General features: G+C 39.2%; 1 protein-coding gene across 9 annotated transcripts in view; it reads right to left on the bottom strand.

Moving 5' to 3' along the window:
- PTPN2 (protein tyrosine phosphatase non-receptor type 2) overlaps positions 1-19,436 on the bottom strand; it is a 99,659-nt gene that overhangs the window by 41,307 nt on the left and 38,916 nt on the right. For 8 of the 9 annotated variants that reach the window (XM_024236029.3, XM_024236027.3, XM_063716823.1 and 5 more), the window contains exons 3-4: positions 10,254-10,354; positions 4,366-4,464 (exon numbers count right to left, since the gene is read on the bottom strand). In XM_024236029.3, the coding sequence (XP_024091797.2) occupies positions 4,366-4,464; positions 10,254-10,354 (200 nt within the window). Of the gene's footprint in view, positions 1-4,365; positions 4,465-10,253; positions 10,355-14,184; positions 14,270-19,436 lie in introns of those variants that run through there. The other variant, XM_009252220.4, reaches the window with a different exon arrangement.

Genomic DNA, 19,436 nt, shown 5'->3' with positions numbered 1-19,436 from the left:
TGCTTACTAAAATTAAACTGGGGGAGAGAATGAGAAGATAAGCCCCTTTTACCTAGAGTTTGGCAGAACTACTGATATGAAATTCAAATCTGTAACAATAAACACATCTTCCCAAATGCCAAAGTATGAAGCCAGCAGACTGAAGCAAGGTGAAATAATCATTTCAGTAGGAAAAAAAACCAGAAAAAAATTTTTTTAAAATGGCCATTTCTCCTTTTCCAAATAACAGCTACAAACAATAAAAATGCCTCCCAAACCAATAAATATTATGAATTAATACTTTAAAAGGTGCTAAAAGACAAACAAAAAATGATAGAAGAAGTAAAAAAGTATAAATAAGAATTAGAGTAACTCAGAAATAAGATGACAGAAGACAGAAAAGTTCAAATAATAGAACACATCATTTCAGAAATGAGGATTAAACCAGAAGGAAAAGAGGAATAAACACAATAGATAATAATGCCTTGGCTGGGCGCGGTGGCTCACGCCTGTGATCCCAGCACTTTGGGAGGCTGAGGCAGGCGGATCACAAGGTCAGGAGATCGAAACCATCCTGACTAACACAGTGAAACCCCGTCTCTACTAAAAATACAAAAAATTAGCTGGGTGTGGTGGTGGATGCCTGTAGTCTCAGCTACTTGGGAGGCTAAGGCAGGAGAATGGCGTGAACCCAGGAGGCGGAGCTTGCAGTGAGTCGAGATAGCACCACTGCACTCCAGCCTGGGCGACAGAGCAAGACTCTGTCTCAAAAATAATAATAATAATAATAATGCCTTAAGAGGAAAATAAATAATTTTTTTTTTTTTAAGAGACAGGGTCTTGCTCTGTAGTAGCCCAGGTTGGAGTGCACTGGGGTGAACTTGGCTCACTTCAGCCTCAATCTTCTGGGCTCAAGCGATCCCCCAACCCCAGCTGGGACTCCAGGTGCATGCCACCACACCTGGCTACTTCTTGTATTTTTTGTAGAGGCAGGGTCTCACTTTGTTGTCGAGGCTGGTTTTGAACTCCTGGGCTCAAGTGACCCTCCTGCCTCAGCCTCCCAAAGTGCTGGGATTATAGGTGTGAGCCCTCCAACCTGGCCAGAAAAAAAAAAAAAAAAGTTTAAGTAAAATAGAAATAAAGAGATAAACAGGATTAGAGAGAATGTGACAAATAAAGAAGATAGGCAAAGAAAATCCAACATATGTATATAATAGGAAGACCCAAAGAAGAACATTAAAGCAAGCAAGGGAGCAGAACAAATACTAAGGACTGTAATTCAACAAATATTTCTTTAACAGAAAGTATTAAAAAAATTTTAAAAAGTACTTGAAGTCAAACTCTCAAGGAGACATCATGTACCTGTAAAAACTGACCCAGAATGGCCAATTACTAAGACATATTTTTGGTAAAACTAATAATATCTGAAGAAAAAGAAAAAAAGAATTATTTGGGTAGTGTAGATAAAAAGAACAAGAGACTTATAAAGGAAATAAGACGTCCATTAGACTTTGGTGGAATACCAGAAGGAAATGGAAAAAAAAAAAAAAGTTGTTCCAAGAATAGCAGGTGAGCCAAGGATTTTATATCCTGCCAAACTGACTTTCAGATATTAAGATAGCAGACGAACCATCAGTGACATGTTAAAAAAATGACTATAATGCTCACAAGCCCCTCCTTAGGATCCACTAGAGAATGAGCTTTAGTCAGAATGACTGGAGAGACATCAGCAAAGACTGTTGATGAATATTATATAATGCTTGCTTGTAGAACTAAGAGTCTACAAGGGATGTAAGGGAGAGACCACAGTTTGTAAAGTACAACTCAGAAACACCAGGAAGAGAATGAAAAAAAATTAAAAATTGTAAACCATTTTCAGTAATTATTTTGGTAGCAGATGATTTCATGATTATGGCTATATATTGTATGTGATATGGGAAGAAGGAAACGAGTCATTACAAGATAGTTTACATCTCTCTTATCTTTGAGAACCAGGATTCTTGGTATGAAAAAGGAAACAGCAGATATAAGATGGAAGGGGCTAAGCAACCCTTATAGTTCCAAATTTGAATTGGGAATATCATTATGAACTCTTGAAGTATGTTATCTTAACATACACATATTGTTCCTTAGCTTTTGTCCACTGAAAAGCCCTAAAAACAATGACCAGTGCAGTAGCAATATATATCCTTATTTTTGCTGTGATCTTGAAATACTGCTGCCCATTAAAAGAAACCAGAACTCCTTAGAAAATGGCTGGTTCCAGGTCTGGGCAGCAAGAGTTTGAGATGAGCCTGAGATGCAGTCATTACACATAGCAAAAAAAAAAAAAAATTTTTTTTTTTTTTTTTTTTTTCAGACAGGGTCTCGCTCTGTCACCCAGGCTAGAGTGCAGTGGCACGACCACAGCTAACTGTAGCCTTGATTTCCTGGCCTCAAGCGATCCTCCTGCCTCAGTCCGCCAGGTAGCTGGGACTATACAGGCATGCGCCACCACGCCCAGCTAATTTTTGTATTTTTTGTAGAGACAGAGTTACACCATGTTGCCCAGGCTGGTCTCAAACTCCTGGGCTCGAGGGATCCACCCAACTCAGCTCCCCAAAGTGCTGAGATTACAGGTGTGAGCCACTGCACCCAGCCAAGGAAACTATTAAAGGTTTGTTAAAAAGGACTCAGGGCCGGGTGAGGTGGCTCACGCCTGTAATCCCAGCACTTTGGGAGGCCGAGGTGGGCGGATCACTTGAGGTCAGGAACTTGAGACCAGCCTGGCCAATATGGTAAAACCATCTCTACAAAAACTAGCTGGGCATCGTTGTGGGTGGGTGCTTGTAATCCCAGTTACTCAGGAGGCTGAGACGGGAGAATCTCTTGAACCCGGGAAGTGGAGGTTGCAGTGAGCCGAAATCATTCCACTGGACTCCAGCCTGGGCAACAGGCGAGACTCTGTCTCAAATAAAAAAAAAAAAGAGGACTCAGGACCCAACCTAAAGAGATTGCTGCTAGCCAATGACAGGATAATTTGATCAAAAATAAGGAAAATAACTGCAAAAGAGTAAAATTAATCCAGTTTGCCTAAACCCATAATAATTCATCCTCTCCTGCCACTCTCCACCAGAAAAACTCCTAATTGGTCATCTGTTGAGGACAGATGACCTCAATAGGGAATCAACATTTTTTTGGAAAACTGCTTTTAAGAGAAGTAATGACAGAATTGGATTATCATCATTTGTAACCCATAATGAATGAAGAAGCTGAACACTGACCAATAATGGCTATTAATGAAATAAAAAGAACAATAATCAGACATTATGGGTCTCTTGATGAATAACACATTACCCACCACCTCTGAAGTAATCTTCCCCAAAATAATTAAACCTGACTCTTGTTAACCATCTAGGTTCAACCACCATAAACATGATTTCTAAATTCTGGTGGCAGTGTTATCTTATTAATACAGTAATTATACTCCAAAATGAGAGAAATAAAATTTGCAAATCATTTAGTCTGCAATGCTGCTCAAACTGACAATGTCATAATCCTTATTTATTTTTATTTTTTTTGAGATGGAATCTCACTCTACCGCCCAGGCTGAAGTGCAGTGGGTTTTGAGACGGAGTCTCATTCTATCATCCAGGTTGAGGTGCAGTGGCACAATCTCGGCTCACTGCAACCTCCACCTCCTAGGTTCAAGCGGTTCTCCTGCCTCAGCCTCCCAAGTAGCTAGGATTACACCTGGCTAATTTTTGTATTTTTAGTAGAGACGGGGTTTCACCATGTTGGCCAGGCTGGTCTCAAACTCCTGACCTCAAGTGATCTGCCTGCCTCAGCCTCCCAAAGTGCTGGGATTACAGGTTTTAGTCACCATGCCTGGCCTAATCCTTAATTTTTAAATGATATTGAAGATGAGGAAAAACCACTGTAAATGACTATGCTGACACTGTTGGAAATTCTGGCATGTCATTGTCACATCTAATTAGAAGTGGATTAGGAAATTTTCATCATCATTAAAACCCACCAATTATGAAATGTAGAATAAAGTAAGAAATCTGAAGTAGAACAGTACAAGATCTTAAAGCTGGAAGAGGATTTATTGACAACAGGTCAATAAGGATTCCTAGGGATTCCAAAGATCTATAACACTACTAGTCCGTATTTATTCCACTGTATTTCTATCTTGGAGAGGAAAGGTCTGCAATTGTTATAAAAATACTTAAAATAAGAAAGGAAAAGGATACATGAGTTTTTCTGGACAGAAACATTTTGACCACTAGCCTTTAGCAATTAAAGGCCAAAACTAAGGAATGAATATTGGCCCCAAAATGAAAATCTTTGTATGCTAATGATCACATACAGTATACTAAGCTGTAAATATTAAATATTACTCACCGATTCTTTCTCCACAATGCGGTTCAGCATGACAACTGCTTTGGTCTTCTGCTGCCAAACCATAAGCCAGAAATGGCAGCATGTGTTAGGAAGTGGACCCTGTGAAGAGAGAGGAGAGAGAGCAGATGAGGGAAGCAGACAGAAAGAGCAAGGCTCCAGGAAGGCCTCATTAAGTCTGCTCCTGGGATGTTACAAGACAGACAGTGGTCGGGCTTATAAGAAGTAAACCAAGAGTTCCAATCTACCTGATTTCAAAAACAGGTCTGTGTTAGTTAGGATTTTTGGTTGTAAATGATCAAAACTGACTTTTATTTTCTCAGGCAAAAAAGGAATTGTTTAAGATATCAAGTGGCTTTCAGAGTTGAGGACTAGAGAGCCAAACTTGGGTAGGAACCAAGGGTTAAGGCACAAGCAAGGTCCTACCCCAAAGAAAGTCAACCTGGGATGCTGCTCTTGATACTGTCACTACTATCCCCTTGCTTTTGCTGGCACTGCCATATGAAGGTGGCTATAGTATTCATGTACAATCTATAGGCAAATCAGAGACAAAATCACGAGTAGGAGTATCTGATTGATCACGTTCTAGCTACAAAGAAGGTAGACCAAGGAAATTTCTGTCCTCTTCATCTTCTACAGCCGAGAGGATGTGCCTCCCACACATCATAGAAAATCCATGAGAAAAAAGTCTGTACCATCACTGGCCAGCCAACCAACTCAAGTAACTACAAAAAGATTTCTAGAAAAAGTAGGAATCATTAAAGTACCTGAACCACAATGAAACTGTTAATCTACAAATGCACAGTATGTATGGCCTCAATGAAGAGTACTGGGCAGAGTTAAAAAGGGGCAACAGTCCATGTTACAACAATGCTATGGGAATAAAAGCAAAATATTTCATGTATTTCCAATTGCTTTCACATTTTAATGATAGCATAGGGTAAAAGGAAGAACTAATAAGAGATGAAAAGCCTATGTACAAATTTTAACGAGTTTTACATGAGAAGGTTAAAATGAGATGTAGTTTTGCTACACCTAAAATAACTGTGAACATGCATTCAACTCACATGGAATGTAGCAGAGTGGTACGAGTTAGGGGCAGAGTCAGGAGTGGGGGCTAGGGCTGCCCAGAGCTTCAGACCCACATACAACAAGGGGGTTAAAGTGGTTCTAGACTGAAAGCATTTTTTATTTTTTGAGATGGTGTCTCTGTCACCCGGGCTAGAGTGCAGTGTCGCGATCTCAGCTCACTGCAACCTCCACCTCCCAGGTTCAAGAGATTCTCCTGCCTAAGCCTCCCACGGAGCTGGGATTATAGGCACCCGCCACCACACCTGGCTAAATTTTGGATTTTTAGTAGAGACAGGGTTTCACCATGTTGGCCAGGTTGGTCTCGAACTCCTGACCTCAAGTGATCCACCTGCCTCAGCCTCCCAAAGTGCTGGGATTACAGGTGTCAGCCATGGTGCCCAGCTGACTAAAAGCATCTTTAGGCCTGGTGTACTCCTTGGCATGTAGCAGATACTCAATAAATATTACTTAAATGAATAAACCAAGGTTAAGTTGTAAAAATGCTAGAAGTCTACTGAGGATCCTGACAAACTACAACCTAATATTTGAGAATAGCGTTTTCCTCACTCAACTTATTTTTCTATTGCTTGATCTACCTCCAAAACAAAACATAGTCTAAAGGTAAAAACAGCAATGAGGAAACCCCCAGTAAAGTGAATACCTTTTTTTTAATTCGGGAAAAAAAAAAGCGGATATAGCAATTTGCCAGTGAGGTCACTCCTTAGTGTATACACACAATCACAACCCATGCCATTCCACTGGTGATTCTAAAGACTAAATAATAAACAGGAACACAGCTGCAGTCTTGCTCTGTTGCCCAGGCTGGAGTGCAATGGCACAACCTCAGCTCACTGCAACCTCTGCCTCCCGGATTCAAGCAATTCTCCCTGCCTCAGCCTCCTGAGTAGCTGGGATTACAGGCGTGCACCACCATGCCCGGCTAATTTTTGTATTTTTAGTAGAGACGGGGTTTTACCATGTTGGCCAGGCCGGTCTCAAACTCCTGACCTCAGGTGATCCGCCTGCCTCAGCCTCCCAAAGTGCTGGGATTACAGGCGTGAGCCACTACTCCCAGCCATAGGTTTTTAAATCAGAGGGACAGAGATTCACATCTCAGCTCTTCCATTTACCAGCAATGCTACCAATGTTCTTCATCTGCAAAACAGACATAATACACCAAGGAGGTGACTTTTAAAAAAATACTAATTCATAAAACTCAGAAGAAAAAGATGATTAAATAATCTACAAAGGACAATCAGAAGAGCTGGGTTATTACATCTCTAGTTTTCTGTATCCTCCATTCCAAACAACCTTCTAGGTGCAAGGCCAAGAGCCAGACTGAGATGCAGTCTTGGCTCTTTAAGAGCTTACAAAGGTGGCAAGGAGAAGTACTTGTATGACTAATGGACACAGTTAAGTAGCACAAGAGTATGGGTAAATTAAACCATCAGGTCTTAGGGAGCAGGAAAGGCTGGGAAGGAAACTACAGAAGAGCCTCGAAAAAGGTCCTAATACAGAGAGGGAATGCAGAAGAATGGGAGGGAGTTAGGGTCCATTCCAGGCCCTCCAAGCATAAGGCAAAGTGCATGAAAGTTTAGGGCATATTTGGGAAAAGACAAATAGATCAGTGAGGTAGAAGTGGAGGGATGTAGTTGGTGACTACACCAGTAGAGTGACAGGGATGGTGCCAAGGGGAGACCTTAAAAAGCTACAACAGGACAGGTGTAATTGAAGAGAGCTCTGAAAAAAGAGAGGGGCAATAGAAGAGATCAGAAAGAACTTGGCAGACAATGAGGACAGTTTCAATCCCAATGAGAAAAATTGGAAGGCAGCTGCCTTGGTAAAAAAGATACAGAACATGCAATTTTGAAATCCAGTAAAAATATCCAATAGAGACCTGAAAAATACAGAGAGGAATTTAGGAGAGAAGAAAAAGCCAGACACAGGCTTCTGAGTTCTTGCATTAAATGCGCAGGGCTCCTTCAGGACACACACAGCGACAAGAAGTTCAAAAACAATCACTAGGAGGCTGGGCGTGGTGGCTCACCCCTGTAATCCCAGCACTTTGGGAGGCCAAGACAGGTGGATCATCTGAGGCCAGGAGTTTGAGACCAGCCTGAGCAACATGGTGACACCTTGTCTCTACTAAAAATACAGAAATTAGCTGGGAGTGGTGGTGAGCACCTGTAATCCCAGCTACTTGGGAGGCTGAAGCACGAGAATCACTTGAACCCGGGAGGCGGAGGTTGTACTGAGCTGAGATCACATCACTGCACTCCAGGCTGGGCAACAGAGTGAGACTCCATCTCAAAAAAAACAAAAAAACAAAAAAACAAAAAAAAAAACGAAAGTTATTTAATGTTTCTGGATCTCCTTAGATTCCTCGCGTATAAAATAAAGGTAATACTATGTACCACAGAGGGTTGTCCTAAGGTTTAAATTACACAAAGCATGTAAAAACACTATCACAAAAATTTTAACTGTTATTAATTTTATTTCCCACTATAATGTAAAATTCATAATAGGGTTTTTATGAAAGTCTGTTTTATTTAAACAATGCCTGCCACAGAGTAGGTCTCAGTAAGTCTTTGCTGGGTGAGTGAACACCCAATGAAATGCTGGCACCAAGGTTCAAGCACAGGTACCATGACAGTAGTCTACCCTATTTTAGGTTACAAAGGTTGAAAACCATGGTCTTAAAGGGCTGTAGTGCAGACTGGAGGAAAAAAAAAAAACTAATTTAGAATCTTGAGAAAGACCTATGTTTTTAAGAACTAAGAAGAGAACAAAAAACCAGTAAGTGATAATGGAGAAAAACAGTACAGAGGGAGAAAAGGTTGTGATAAGGGATCTAGGGTGGTAATTCTTCTCTATTTTTTAATGTTATTAGTTGTCCCTCAATATACACAAGGGACTGGCTCCAGGACCCAACCTGCCCCCACCCACTGCAGTATACCAAAATCCACACATGTCCAAGCCCCACTGGTGGCCCTGTAGAACCTGCAGATACAAAGAGTCAGCCCTCTGTATGCATGGATTTCACATCCCATGAATACCGTATTTCTGACCCGTTTTTGGTTGAAAAAAATTTGCCTGTAAGTGGACTAGTACAGTTCAACCCTGTATGGTTCAAGGGTCAACTGTAGGTATTTCAAACAGAAAATAAAATTTTTAACTCTAAATAGTAGTTTAAAATACGAATGCACATTAAAAAAACTTCCAATATTACAGAAAGAAAGAAAATGGAAAATTAAAGTCTCTATTTCCAAGCTCCAAAAATTGTTACTAATGGTATATGTATGATTAACTTATTTAACCAGTCCCTTACAGATTGTTTGAGTCTGATGCGTTAAAATAAGACTGCAATGAACATGATCACATATGTCTTTTTTTTTTTTTTTTTTGAACAGAGTTTTGCTCTTTCGCTCAGGCTGGAGTGCAGTGGCACTATCTTGCCTCACTGCCACCTCCACCTCCCGGGTTCAAGCGATTCTTCTGCCTCAGACTCCTGGGTAGCTGGGATTATAGGTGCCCGCCACCATGCCCAGCTGATTTTTGTATTTTTAGTAGAGATGGGGTTTCACCATGTTGGCCAGGCTGGTCTCAAACTGCTGATCTCAGGTGATCCATCTGCCTCAGCCTCCCAAAGTGCTGGGATTACAGGCCCGTGAGCCACCGCGCCTGGCCGATCACATATATCTTTATGTCTGACTGTATTTCTCTAAGTAGACTTTCTTGGTCGGTCAGAGTATTTGAACACTGAGTATTACACACTTTGAAATCTCTCCTGTTCTGACAGGTGAAAGGCCCATTCCCTGGTTACTGAATGAATGGAGCATCTCTTCATGCGCAAGGTGTCCACCTTTGTTTGGTTCTTTGAACTAGGAGTTTATGTCCTTTGCCAGTTTTTCCCATGGGCTGTTTTTTTTTTTTTTCTTTTTACTTGCAGGAGCTGTATTACCTCAAGTAAAATAATGCATTTTAATTTCCTGTGAATTGACATAGTATAATAGCTCACAGTTACATTAATCTGCATATCTTTTTACTTATCAAACATTTTTCTCTTTCAAATAAGTCATTCCGATTCAAGTTACGTTTTCAAAAATCTCAAATATTATGGTATATCTTTTGAATATTTAAAAATCTTTGGGGGAAATGACAGCACTGTTGATAATCAAGTCTTTATTACTTGATGAATAAAGAGTAGCTGTGGATACACAAAAATCTCTCCTATTATCTCAGAATGGAAGGAAAAAAAAAAAAAAAATCATGCTTGCACACAGGTGTGGCTGATGTGCTCAGAGGCAATTGGGCAGAAGGCCAAAGGGAGCACAACGCCTTGCAGCTGGGCCTCTGGAGCACCTGGTCTCAGCACCCGCTCAGGTCCTTGAAGACAACCAGACACCATCCAGGGCTTGGTGTACTCTCTGAAGATATATGCGAGGCAGGGGTAGCTACAGAAGAGCTGTCCAGGGCCTCTGGTTTTGCCACAGGGTATGGGAAGAAAAAAGAAGACGCTAAGAAGCATAAGCAGCACTCTGTGTCAGATGTAATGTAAGGAACACATCTGCCAAAGAACTGGCCTAAGCCATTTCATAAGAATTTTCCTTCACAGAACGTGTAATATCAAAAATAACTTGCCTTTTATCTTAAATACTCAAAGCTTCAAAACCTTATAATGTCCATAATTCATTACATCGTCAGAAAAAAACTGAAATACCATTTCATTTCCAAAAGAAGTCAAGATATACTTTTACCTATGATTTAAAGCAGAACAACCACAAACACATCATTTTCAGACATTTGCTTGGTCTACTTGCCTGTGTTAAGATGTAACTCCTTTGTGCCTCTTCTATGTCAACTAAACTGGCATTAATATAATCATTCTCAGCATTTTGCAGTTTAACACGACTGTGATCATCTGAAAATAGAGAATGATAAACCACAACTGTCATTTCAAAATTACTGTTTTTTATCTTCATATTAATATTCTAGGTATTTATAAAAAGATAGAAGAAATAAGAAAAATGAATTAGCATCATAAGAGAGTTGAGACAAATCCTAAACTATTCTCTACTTTTTTTGTAAGGAGTATAAAATGTAATCTTGTTTGTTACTATAGTGCTGGAAAGGAAGTGCTTCTGTTTGTAGCACATTAGCCATTGTGACTTGAAAAATCGACCAGAAGTAAACATAGTTAAATGAATAAAGTACTTACCTTCCTAAAAGTAAAAGGATCATTCAGATTCTTGCTACCTAAGAATTGATTGGTCTACCTACAAAACGATAACTGGTCTCAACAGATGAGACTAGATTTCCGAGGTTACTATATTTCAACCTCTTCATTTCTCAATATATAAGAATTCCATTATATTTAAATAAATTTTAGCACTGAACTGTGTTTAGGTTAAACGCTGAAAATATTTAAAGATAGCTGGAGTATTCCAACTGTATTCTTTAAAAGACCACTGAAGATACTTCACTACTTAGACTCTGTTAACAGTTTAGAGATATTTCTAGTTTTTAAGAGTAAAAATCTCATAGATTGAGAATTTATGCTAATTTAAATATGTGAAATACAAAATGTGACCTTATACATTTAGATGGGAAAGCAAGAGAAGCATGACATCAGGAGAAAAAGCCCATGAATTAACTCAGAATCCTCAACACACAACTGCCGGATGCATATCACTGAATTATAAAACTAAAAACATGGTGTTTGATGTTTAACTCTAGAGAATGCATACTATTACAAGTTGTCCCTCTCAAAGAAATCCATACTAAATAGCCAGCCTCTCCTTACTTTTAAATGAAAAAACTGTTTCTATTATCTCCATATGAAAGAAAATGTAAAATGGCTTTAGTTTCACACATCAATTTATCTGAGATGTTTCTGCTGGACTGAACCCAAGACCTCTGTAAATATTACATGTCATTTGCCAACAGGAAAAACTAAGATCTTGTTATAGTAAATCACATATACCAGTGTTCTCGGAAAGATGATGTCAACAAGCACTTTTTTAAAAAATCACTTTTTTTTTTAACAGTTTAATCACCTTTTAACTGTTATATTATGTAAAATAGTAAAAAGGTCAGCAACCCAATTAAAATAAAGACCACATATCTCCTAAACATACCAAAAAAAAAAAAAATGCCTGGTTTTAGAAAGCTACATGATTTTAAAATTAAAGTTCCACTAAAATATCACACCAAAGGATGTATTTCCTCATGTTGTAATCACAGAAAGAACACTAACCAAAGGCTACTCATATCTATTGCACAACTGAAAACAGCCATTTAGCTAACATGCGGTAGGAATCCATAAAACCCGGGAAGGTCCACCTCACAGGGTGCTGGGAATCTAGTTACCCCACATGGCACCACCCCGCACACTTGCCCAGCTAAGCAGGAAGTAAACCTAGAGAAAGACCTTCAGCCAGAGTATTTGATACCTCACCCTCAGGACTCTGAACTAAAATTCACTGTTATTTTCCTTCGATCTGTAAAATATGCACCAGGTGTTACCTCAATGCTCTATAAGCACAGTAACCACACACCAGAAAAGCCCAGATCCAGTCCTGGGAGGCAGTAGGGAGGAGGGCACTACCTGCAGGGCACTGGGTCTGCAGGGCTCAGCCCCTGGCAGTGGCCTCGCTTCCTGTTTAACATTAATATACAGAGTCAACAAAAGCAAAGGAACAGTGAATTTTCTCAGGAAATTTTTTTTTTATTTTGTTATCAGATAATACTAAAAAAGAAAGCTAATCCTTTGGGAAAACTCTATAGCTATTTAGAACTGACTACAAATGTTATTTGAGCCTGTATTTTCTTCTCAAGGCTGATTAAAAACAAAACTCAAATACCTACATCACTAGATATTATTTTAATTCTTCTGTTCTTTTAAGAAAAACACATACGAAGGAAAAATGAAAAACAATTTAAAAAGGAAAAAATATTAAAGCAAAAAGGAGAAATCAAACTTTAAAATAAATTAAAAACACATTAAAATTATAAAAACAAAAATTAAAACAGATTAATATAAAATAAAAAGTATATATAACTTTTTGATTTAGAAGAGGCAGTAGAGAAAAAAATAACTAAAACACATCACCTTAAAATAACTATTGCAAAAGATTGTGAATATACACATTTCAGGAAGTGAAACTATCAAAGCCTTTTTATGAGAAACTGTGACTTTATAATTTATACTCTTTAGTGAAGATAACAAAGAAGGGCACTGCCTCTTCTCCAATTAAGGATCACAACACATGGTTTTGAGTTTGTGAGAGCATACACAGGTTCCCTTACAACCTGAGTCACAGGTCTCTTTTCCCTGCCCAGATACTATCAGTCAGCCCCAAATCTGTAAACTAATCATTAAAAAACAAACTTTTGACTTCTGAATGAGAACACACAGAAAGGTACATCCTTTCTCCTCTTCCATAGGAACCTCTGAAATGAGATTATCATAACAGCAGCATCCCATAACCTTTGGGCTGTGTGAGTAAGTCCCAAAGCCCACAATACTTTACCATCCTTATAAGTCTGGTTATCTCACCCTTTCCTATCTTTTAAAGGATCCAGTAAAGGGAGAAAAATGAAGATAGTTCAAACTCTTTTGCATGGGATACCACAAAAGCAACCAAACCACACTTCACAGGAAATCTTATTTCTCAACCTCTACTAGCACTAGTAGCAGAACTATCAAGAACATATACTTTTTTTTCTACAGGCATCATCTGCCTTAATTCTTGTCACTGAATGAATGAAGAAATGCAATACCCAAACAGAACTGTGGTTTATAACTTGGATTAAAATTAAGCCAATTTCTGACAAGGAGTCCCTTCACCTCCTATCCTCAAACAGCGTGTTTTCTGAGAAACAGCTCCACCTCTCAAGAAATGACTAGTGCTAGCTGTGGCTATGCTGACAATACAGATTAGTTTCCTCTTTCAATACTGTCATCATAAGCTTTAAAAAAAAAAAAAAAAAACAACCCACAGGTTTCACCAAATATATCATTATTGTAAAGACATCTCCTTTTGGAAAGTTTTCCAGGTCAAACAGAAAGGAGAATTCGTATTCATTGTAACTGGTTACAATCCATCCTGAACAGGTTAAATCACAGCAAAAATTAAGCATCCTTAACTTACAAGTCAGGCAAGAAGATGACCAATTCTAATAGTACAGCGTGAACCAGCGACTTTTCCCCTTTAGATTTTCCCATTCTCAACTAAGGGTAATCAGTATGTTTTCAAACAGTGATGTCCAAGAACTCAAAGCATTTTCTAGATATGTCAACTCTCTTCAACCCTGCAAGTAAAATAGTCAAACAACAAATATTATGCGTTCTCTCTCATAAATCGAGCAATGAACCAAAAACAAAGCTGGTACTAAACACCAGGTCACCATATACTCCCCCATATTAATGGAGAATACAAACTTTAGTACACACAGAATATTAACATTTCAATTGTTTGCTCTGCAAAGAAAATTCTACTTGATGAAAGGTTTCCAACTGACCACAAAACCAACCAGAACCACTGTCTAGAACCATTTGGTGCCTATGACATGTCAGGTTTGTGTGACACTCGTCATTGGGTCACCTCTCTCAGTCCTCACAGCCCTATGAAGTGCATATGAATATGGATCACACCCATCTCACCGTCACTCAGGGAAGTCAAGTCATCACCAGTGTAACACACTAGAGCACAAAAATGAAACCTATGTTTGTGCAATTTAAGAGATTACCTATTTCCTGCATTCTGCATTCCACGTCTCCCTGATCCATCCAGTTGGTGCCTTTACCATCCTTTCCATACATCCTAAATTCTTGCTGACATCACCTTTCACGTTGCTCTCCACTCAGGTGTGATTTCCAACTCCTCTCTCACATAAACCCCACTTCTGTGACGATGCAGTCCATGACATATCTTCTCTAACTAGACGCTCTGATGGAATGCCTCCATGATGAACTGGTCTGTTCCCTGCATTGAATACTTTCAGCAATCATACACAATTTTTAGTCAACAAACATATTTTAACCTATAGGGATCTAAAGGTAAGACATTATTTATTTGAAGCTTTTAAAAAGGAAAAAAGAAATTCTATTAAGCCGTGACTCTGAGTACTGATACTTTATTGCATAAAATATTGTGGGAAGGAGCTTGAGTAGTTGCTACCTGAATAGGCCTAGTGAGATCAGCAGGAAGGGGAAATTCCAGCAGAGGGCACATCATAAAGAGGAATGAAAGGGAATGGTGTAGCGTGCAGGACTGGCAAATTCAGAAAGGCTGACGAGCTAGCTAGAGAGAGGTCCCCAAACACATTAAGGGCAGACCCTGAAGGGCATGTGGGCTGTGCTACAGGCACAGGCTCTGGACAGGGCCCCAATGAAGTTCTTTAAAGGACTGGTATAAACACATTTGATTTTCATGAAAATAACTCTCAGCAGCATATAAGATGGACTGAACAAAGAAGAAGGCAACTTCATACACCAATAGACTGAAAGCTTAATCAAGAGGTGATGAGGCCTGAATCAAGTAGCGGCAGTGGGAATGAAAAGAGTATTTCCAAGGTAGTACCATCACAACTTTGCTAATAAAGTATACATTGTTTAGGAAACATTTGGTAAGTTCAACCTTTTCCAAACAATAGTTTACTGTCCTTGAAATCATCAGTGTCTTTCAACCCATCATGATTTCAAGATCCTAAACTTGACAGGACAATGTCACTAATTAAATTCTGATTCCACAAATCTCCTAATTGAAAAAGTCCTCTTTAATCTGTCCCCAGGAGTCTGCAATGAAAAGAATACCTGAGAAATGTCTTTACAAAATAGGTAAAATTCATAAGTTTGGAAAACAGACATTTTTCGTCTTTGGTAGCTTGTATAAAATAAGATATACTAATCTTCACTTTAAAATAATCAGTAAGTATCTCACCATTTTTTTTTTTTTTTTTTTTTTTGAGATGGAGTTTCGCTCTTGTTGCCCAGGCTGGAGTGCAATGGAGCGATCTCAGTTCATCACAACCTCCACCTCCTGGGTTCAAGTGATTCTCCGGCCTCAGCCTCCCGAGTAGCTGGGATTACAGGCATGTGCCACCATGCCCGGCTAATTTTGTATTTTTAGCAGAGACGGGGTTTCTCCATGTTGGTCAGGCTGGTGTTGAACTCCTGACCTCAGGTGATCCACCTGCCTCGGCCTCCCAAAGTGTTGGGATTACAGAAGTGAGCCACGGCGCCCAGCAGTACTGCACCATTTTCTTTGAAACTCAGACTCTCTGCTTCTAGGAGCGGTAGAGCCTAAACAAATTGAAGGTAGAGGGACTTAGGGGAAAAGATTTTACTTTCATCACATCCAAAGGCCCATGAGACACCATGCAAACAATGCGAACCAAATATCTATATTGGTGATATAGCAATAAGCATAACTAAGTAAAGTATATGAGTAATAAATGCTAAGAAAAAAGGTAGAGTAACGGGACTCACAGCGCTGGGGAGAGGGGCAGGTTGCAATTCTAAACAGGGTGGTCAGGATGGGCCTTGTGGCTGACCACCCAGGTGGGTCACATGTAAGCACAGATGTGGAAGGGGTCAGTCTCACGGATATTTTAGTTAACAGTGTTCCAAGCACAGGGAACAGTGAATGCCTTAAGGTGGTACATACCTAACATGTCTGAGGGACATGAAGAATGTGGCTTGAGCCACGGGGACAAAGGGGAGAGGAGCAGTCTGCAGTTTAGGTTCGGAGAGTCAAGAAATCCTGTACTGATTCATTTCTCCTAAATTTGACTGTCAGGGAATCATAACAATTTAAGTCAGCGATTATTCAAACACTGTTTATATGATGAATTCCAGAAGATTTTCACATATTCAAATTCCTACACCTGCTAGAATTTTGTTAGAATGACAAATCACTATCAACCCATTCTGAACCATAAGCAGGAAATGAAATGACGTTAACTGACTTTCTTAAGCGTAAACTAATTCAGCAGAAAAGAAAAGCGCAGAAACCTTCAGGACTTTTTAGTACAGGTACCTGGAATTTTGCGGTGCAGATGAAAAACATGGGTGAGGGGAGTTTGAGGGATCTAAAGATGTGGATTCTGATCTGTTTTGGCTTTACCAACCTACATGATTTCAGACATAGTCACGATTTCCCAGAAAAGGGTGACTACTACCTGAGAAACACTATCAGCATCCGAGTCGCCGACAGTCCTATGATTAGGGGCACTCTGGGGTCTGTTTTCTTTCTGTCAAAATCAGTGGCTCAAGTGGACCAGTCCTTTGTTGATTATTTTCACTGACAAACCCTCCTTAATAACCTAAGAGGGTATTAAAGTACAAAATTCCTTGGTAATTCCTATTTTACCTTAAACATTTAAAGGAATTTCAAAATTCTATTTGATCATGTATCTGCATTTTAATCTAGAAACAACCACACCCTCACCCCAATCCCGAGTACAGCTGACTGTCCTGGACTGCAGCACTCCCCCACTGCATACTTCCACAGCTCCCTCCACCCAGCGTAAATGCTCTAGGACAGACCAGCCCACCCAAGGTGCTGTGGCTTTTAAGAGGGGCCTCTTAGGGCAAGATTCTGATCAGCTCTGCTGGCGGAGGGCAGCAGGAGCACCCAGGCCTGACCAGTAGCAGCCTTCTTGCCAGAGTTAAGCTCTTTGCAGCCAGGGACGCTGTCAGGCTCACCACAGAGCCCCACTCCTAGCAATGCGCTGTCCAGGGCCTAGTTCCAGAAGGCCATCAAACTCAGAAGCATGAAAAGACACTGCTACAATCCACAGACCTTATTTTGATTTCTCCAGTTCTACAGGCACTCATTCGTGTGTGTACAGTTCTATGCCATTTTACCACAAACAAATACACATGACCACCACAACACATACCTATTCCATCAGCATAAAGGTTCTGTGTGCCCCTTGGCAGGCACACTCTTCCCCATCCACCCCTAACCACCAATCTGCTCTCCCTCTCGAGAATTCTCATTTCAAGAATGTTATATAAATGGAATCATGTACTATGTCATCATTGGAAACTGGATTGTTTTCACCCAGCGTAAGTCCTCTGAGAGCTACCCATGTTGTTACGTCAAGTTTCTTCCTTTTTATTGCTGAGTAGTATTCTGTGTTATGAATGTACCATAGTTAACCACTTACCCACTGAAGGACACGTGGGCTGTTTCGAATCTGGGGCTACTACAAATAAAGCTGCTGTGAATATTCATGCACACACTTTTGTGTGGACATATGACTGCATTTCTCTGGGATAAATGCCCAGGAGTGCAAGTGCTGGGTCATATAAGCTAAGTATACGTTCAGCTTTTTAAGAAACTGCCAAACTATTTTCCAGAGTGGCTGTACCAGTTTACATTCCCACCAGCCATATATGAGATCCAGCTTCTCTGCATTTTTCGGGTATTGTGATCTCTTTACTTTAGCTGTTTTAGTAGGTGTCTAGTGACATCCCACCATGATTTTAATTTGCATTTTCCTAATGGCTAATGAAGTTTTTTATATGTTCATAGGCTTATCTGCCATCTGTGTCATATCTTTTGCCCATTTCCTAACTGGGGTTTTTGTTTCTTTTTACTGTTACATTTTGAGAGTTCTATATATAGTCCAGATCTAAGTTCTTTGTCAGATATGTGGTTTACATTTTCTCCAAGTCTGTACTCATCTTTTTGTCCTCTTAACAGGGTGTTTTGAGGAGCAAAAGTTTTTTATTTTGATTTAGTATAAATTATTGATATTTTAAATGAATTGCGCTCTAGTTGTCATAGTTAAGAACTCTTCATCTAGCCTTACATCCTGAATTTTCTCCCATTTTCTTATGAAAGCTTTTACATTATGATCCATCTATGATCTATCTTCAGTTAACTTTTGTGTAAGGTGTGAGATTTCATTTTAAATTGCTTTGCACCTTTGTCAAAAAATCAGTTCACCATATTTTTACAAGTCTATTTCTAGATTATGTTCCACTGACTTACGTATTTATCCCTCTGCCACTACCACACTGTTTTGATTACTGTGGTTATGCATTAAGTTTCAAAACTAGGTAGAGTGATTCTTCTAGTTTTTATTTTTCAAGATCATTTTAGCCATTTTATTTTAGTTCCTTTGCCTTTCCACATAAAAGAATAAGCTTGTTTTTATCTACAAAAAAATCTTCCCGAAATTCTGACAGAAATTGTGTTAGATCTTTAGGAACAATTTGACACTATGAGTCGCTACAGATCTATAGAACAATTTGGGGAGGACTGACTCACTATGCTAAGTCTTCCAATCCATGAACATGGTAGGCCTTTTTCATTTATTTAGGTCATCTTTTGATTTCTTTTATCAGTGTGTTTGGTGCTTTCAACATACAGGTCCTACACATATTTTGTTAGATTTATTCCAACATATTCTATTTTCTTAGAGCAACTGTAAACAACAATGTGTTTTTAATCTTGGTTTCCACGTTTCGTTGCTAATATACAGGAATACAATTGGCTTCTGTATGCTGACCTTGTATCCCACAACCTCGTTTAACTCATTTATTAGTTCTAGGACATTGTTGGGTAGATTCTTTGCGATCTTCTACATGTTATCTGCTAATAAGGTCATTTTTATTTCTTCCCTTCCAACCTGTATGCCTTTTATTTCCTTTTCTTGACTTCATGTATTGGCTAGGATTCAGTACCTCAAGTTTATATATATTTTTAATTTGTATGTTTAAATAATTTTAAAACTTACAGAAAAATTCCAAGTAAAGTACAAAGAATTTTCTTCCCAAGTCATGACAGCAAGTTGCAAACATACCTGATTATTCCATTTTTTAATCTTCTACAATGACATAATCCTACTTACTCATAGTATAGTCATCAAAATTATAAAATTAACAGCGATACTTTACTAACCCAGACACCATTCAAGTTCTACCAACTGTCCCAATAATGTCCTTTAAACAAAAGGATACAATCTGTTCTTTCCTGGTATTTTTT

This window comes from Pongo abelii, chromosome 17, assembly GCF_028885655.2.
Source record: "Pongo abelii isolate AG06213 chromosome 17, NHGRI_mPonAbe1-v2.0_pri, whole genome shotgun sequence".
Taxonomy (NCBI): domain Eukaryota; kingdom Metazoa; phylum Chordata; class Mammalia; order Primates; family Hominidae; genus Pongo; species Pongo abelii.
This window is presented reverse-complemented; position numbering and strand designations above follow the sequence as displayed.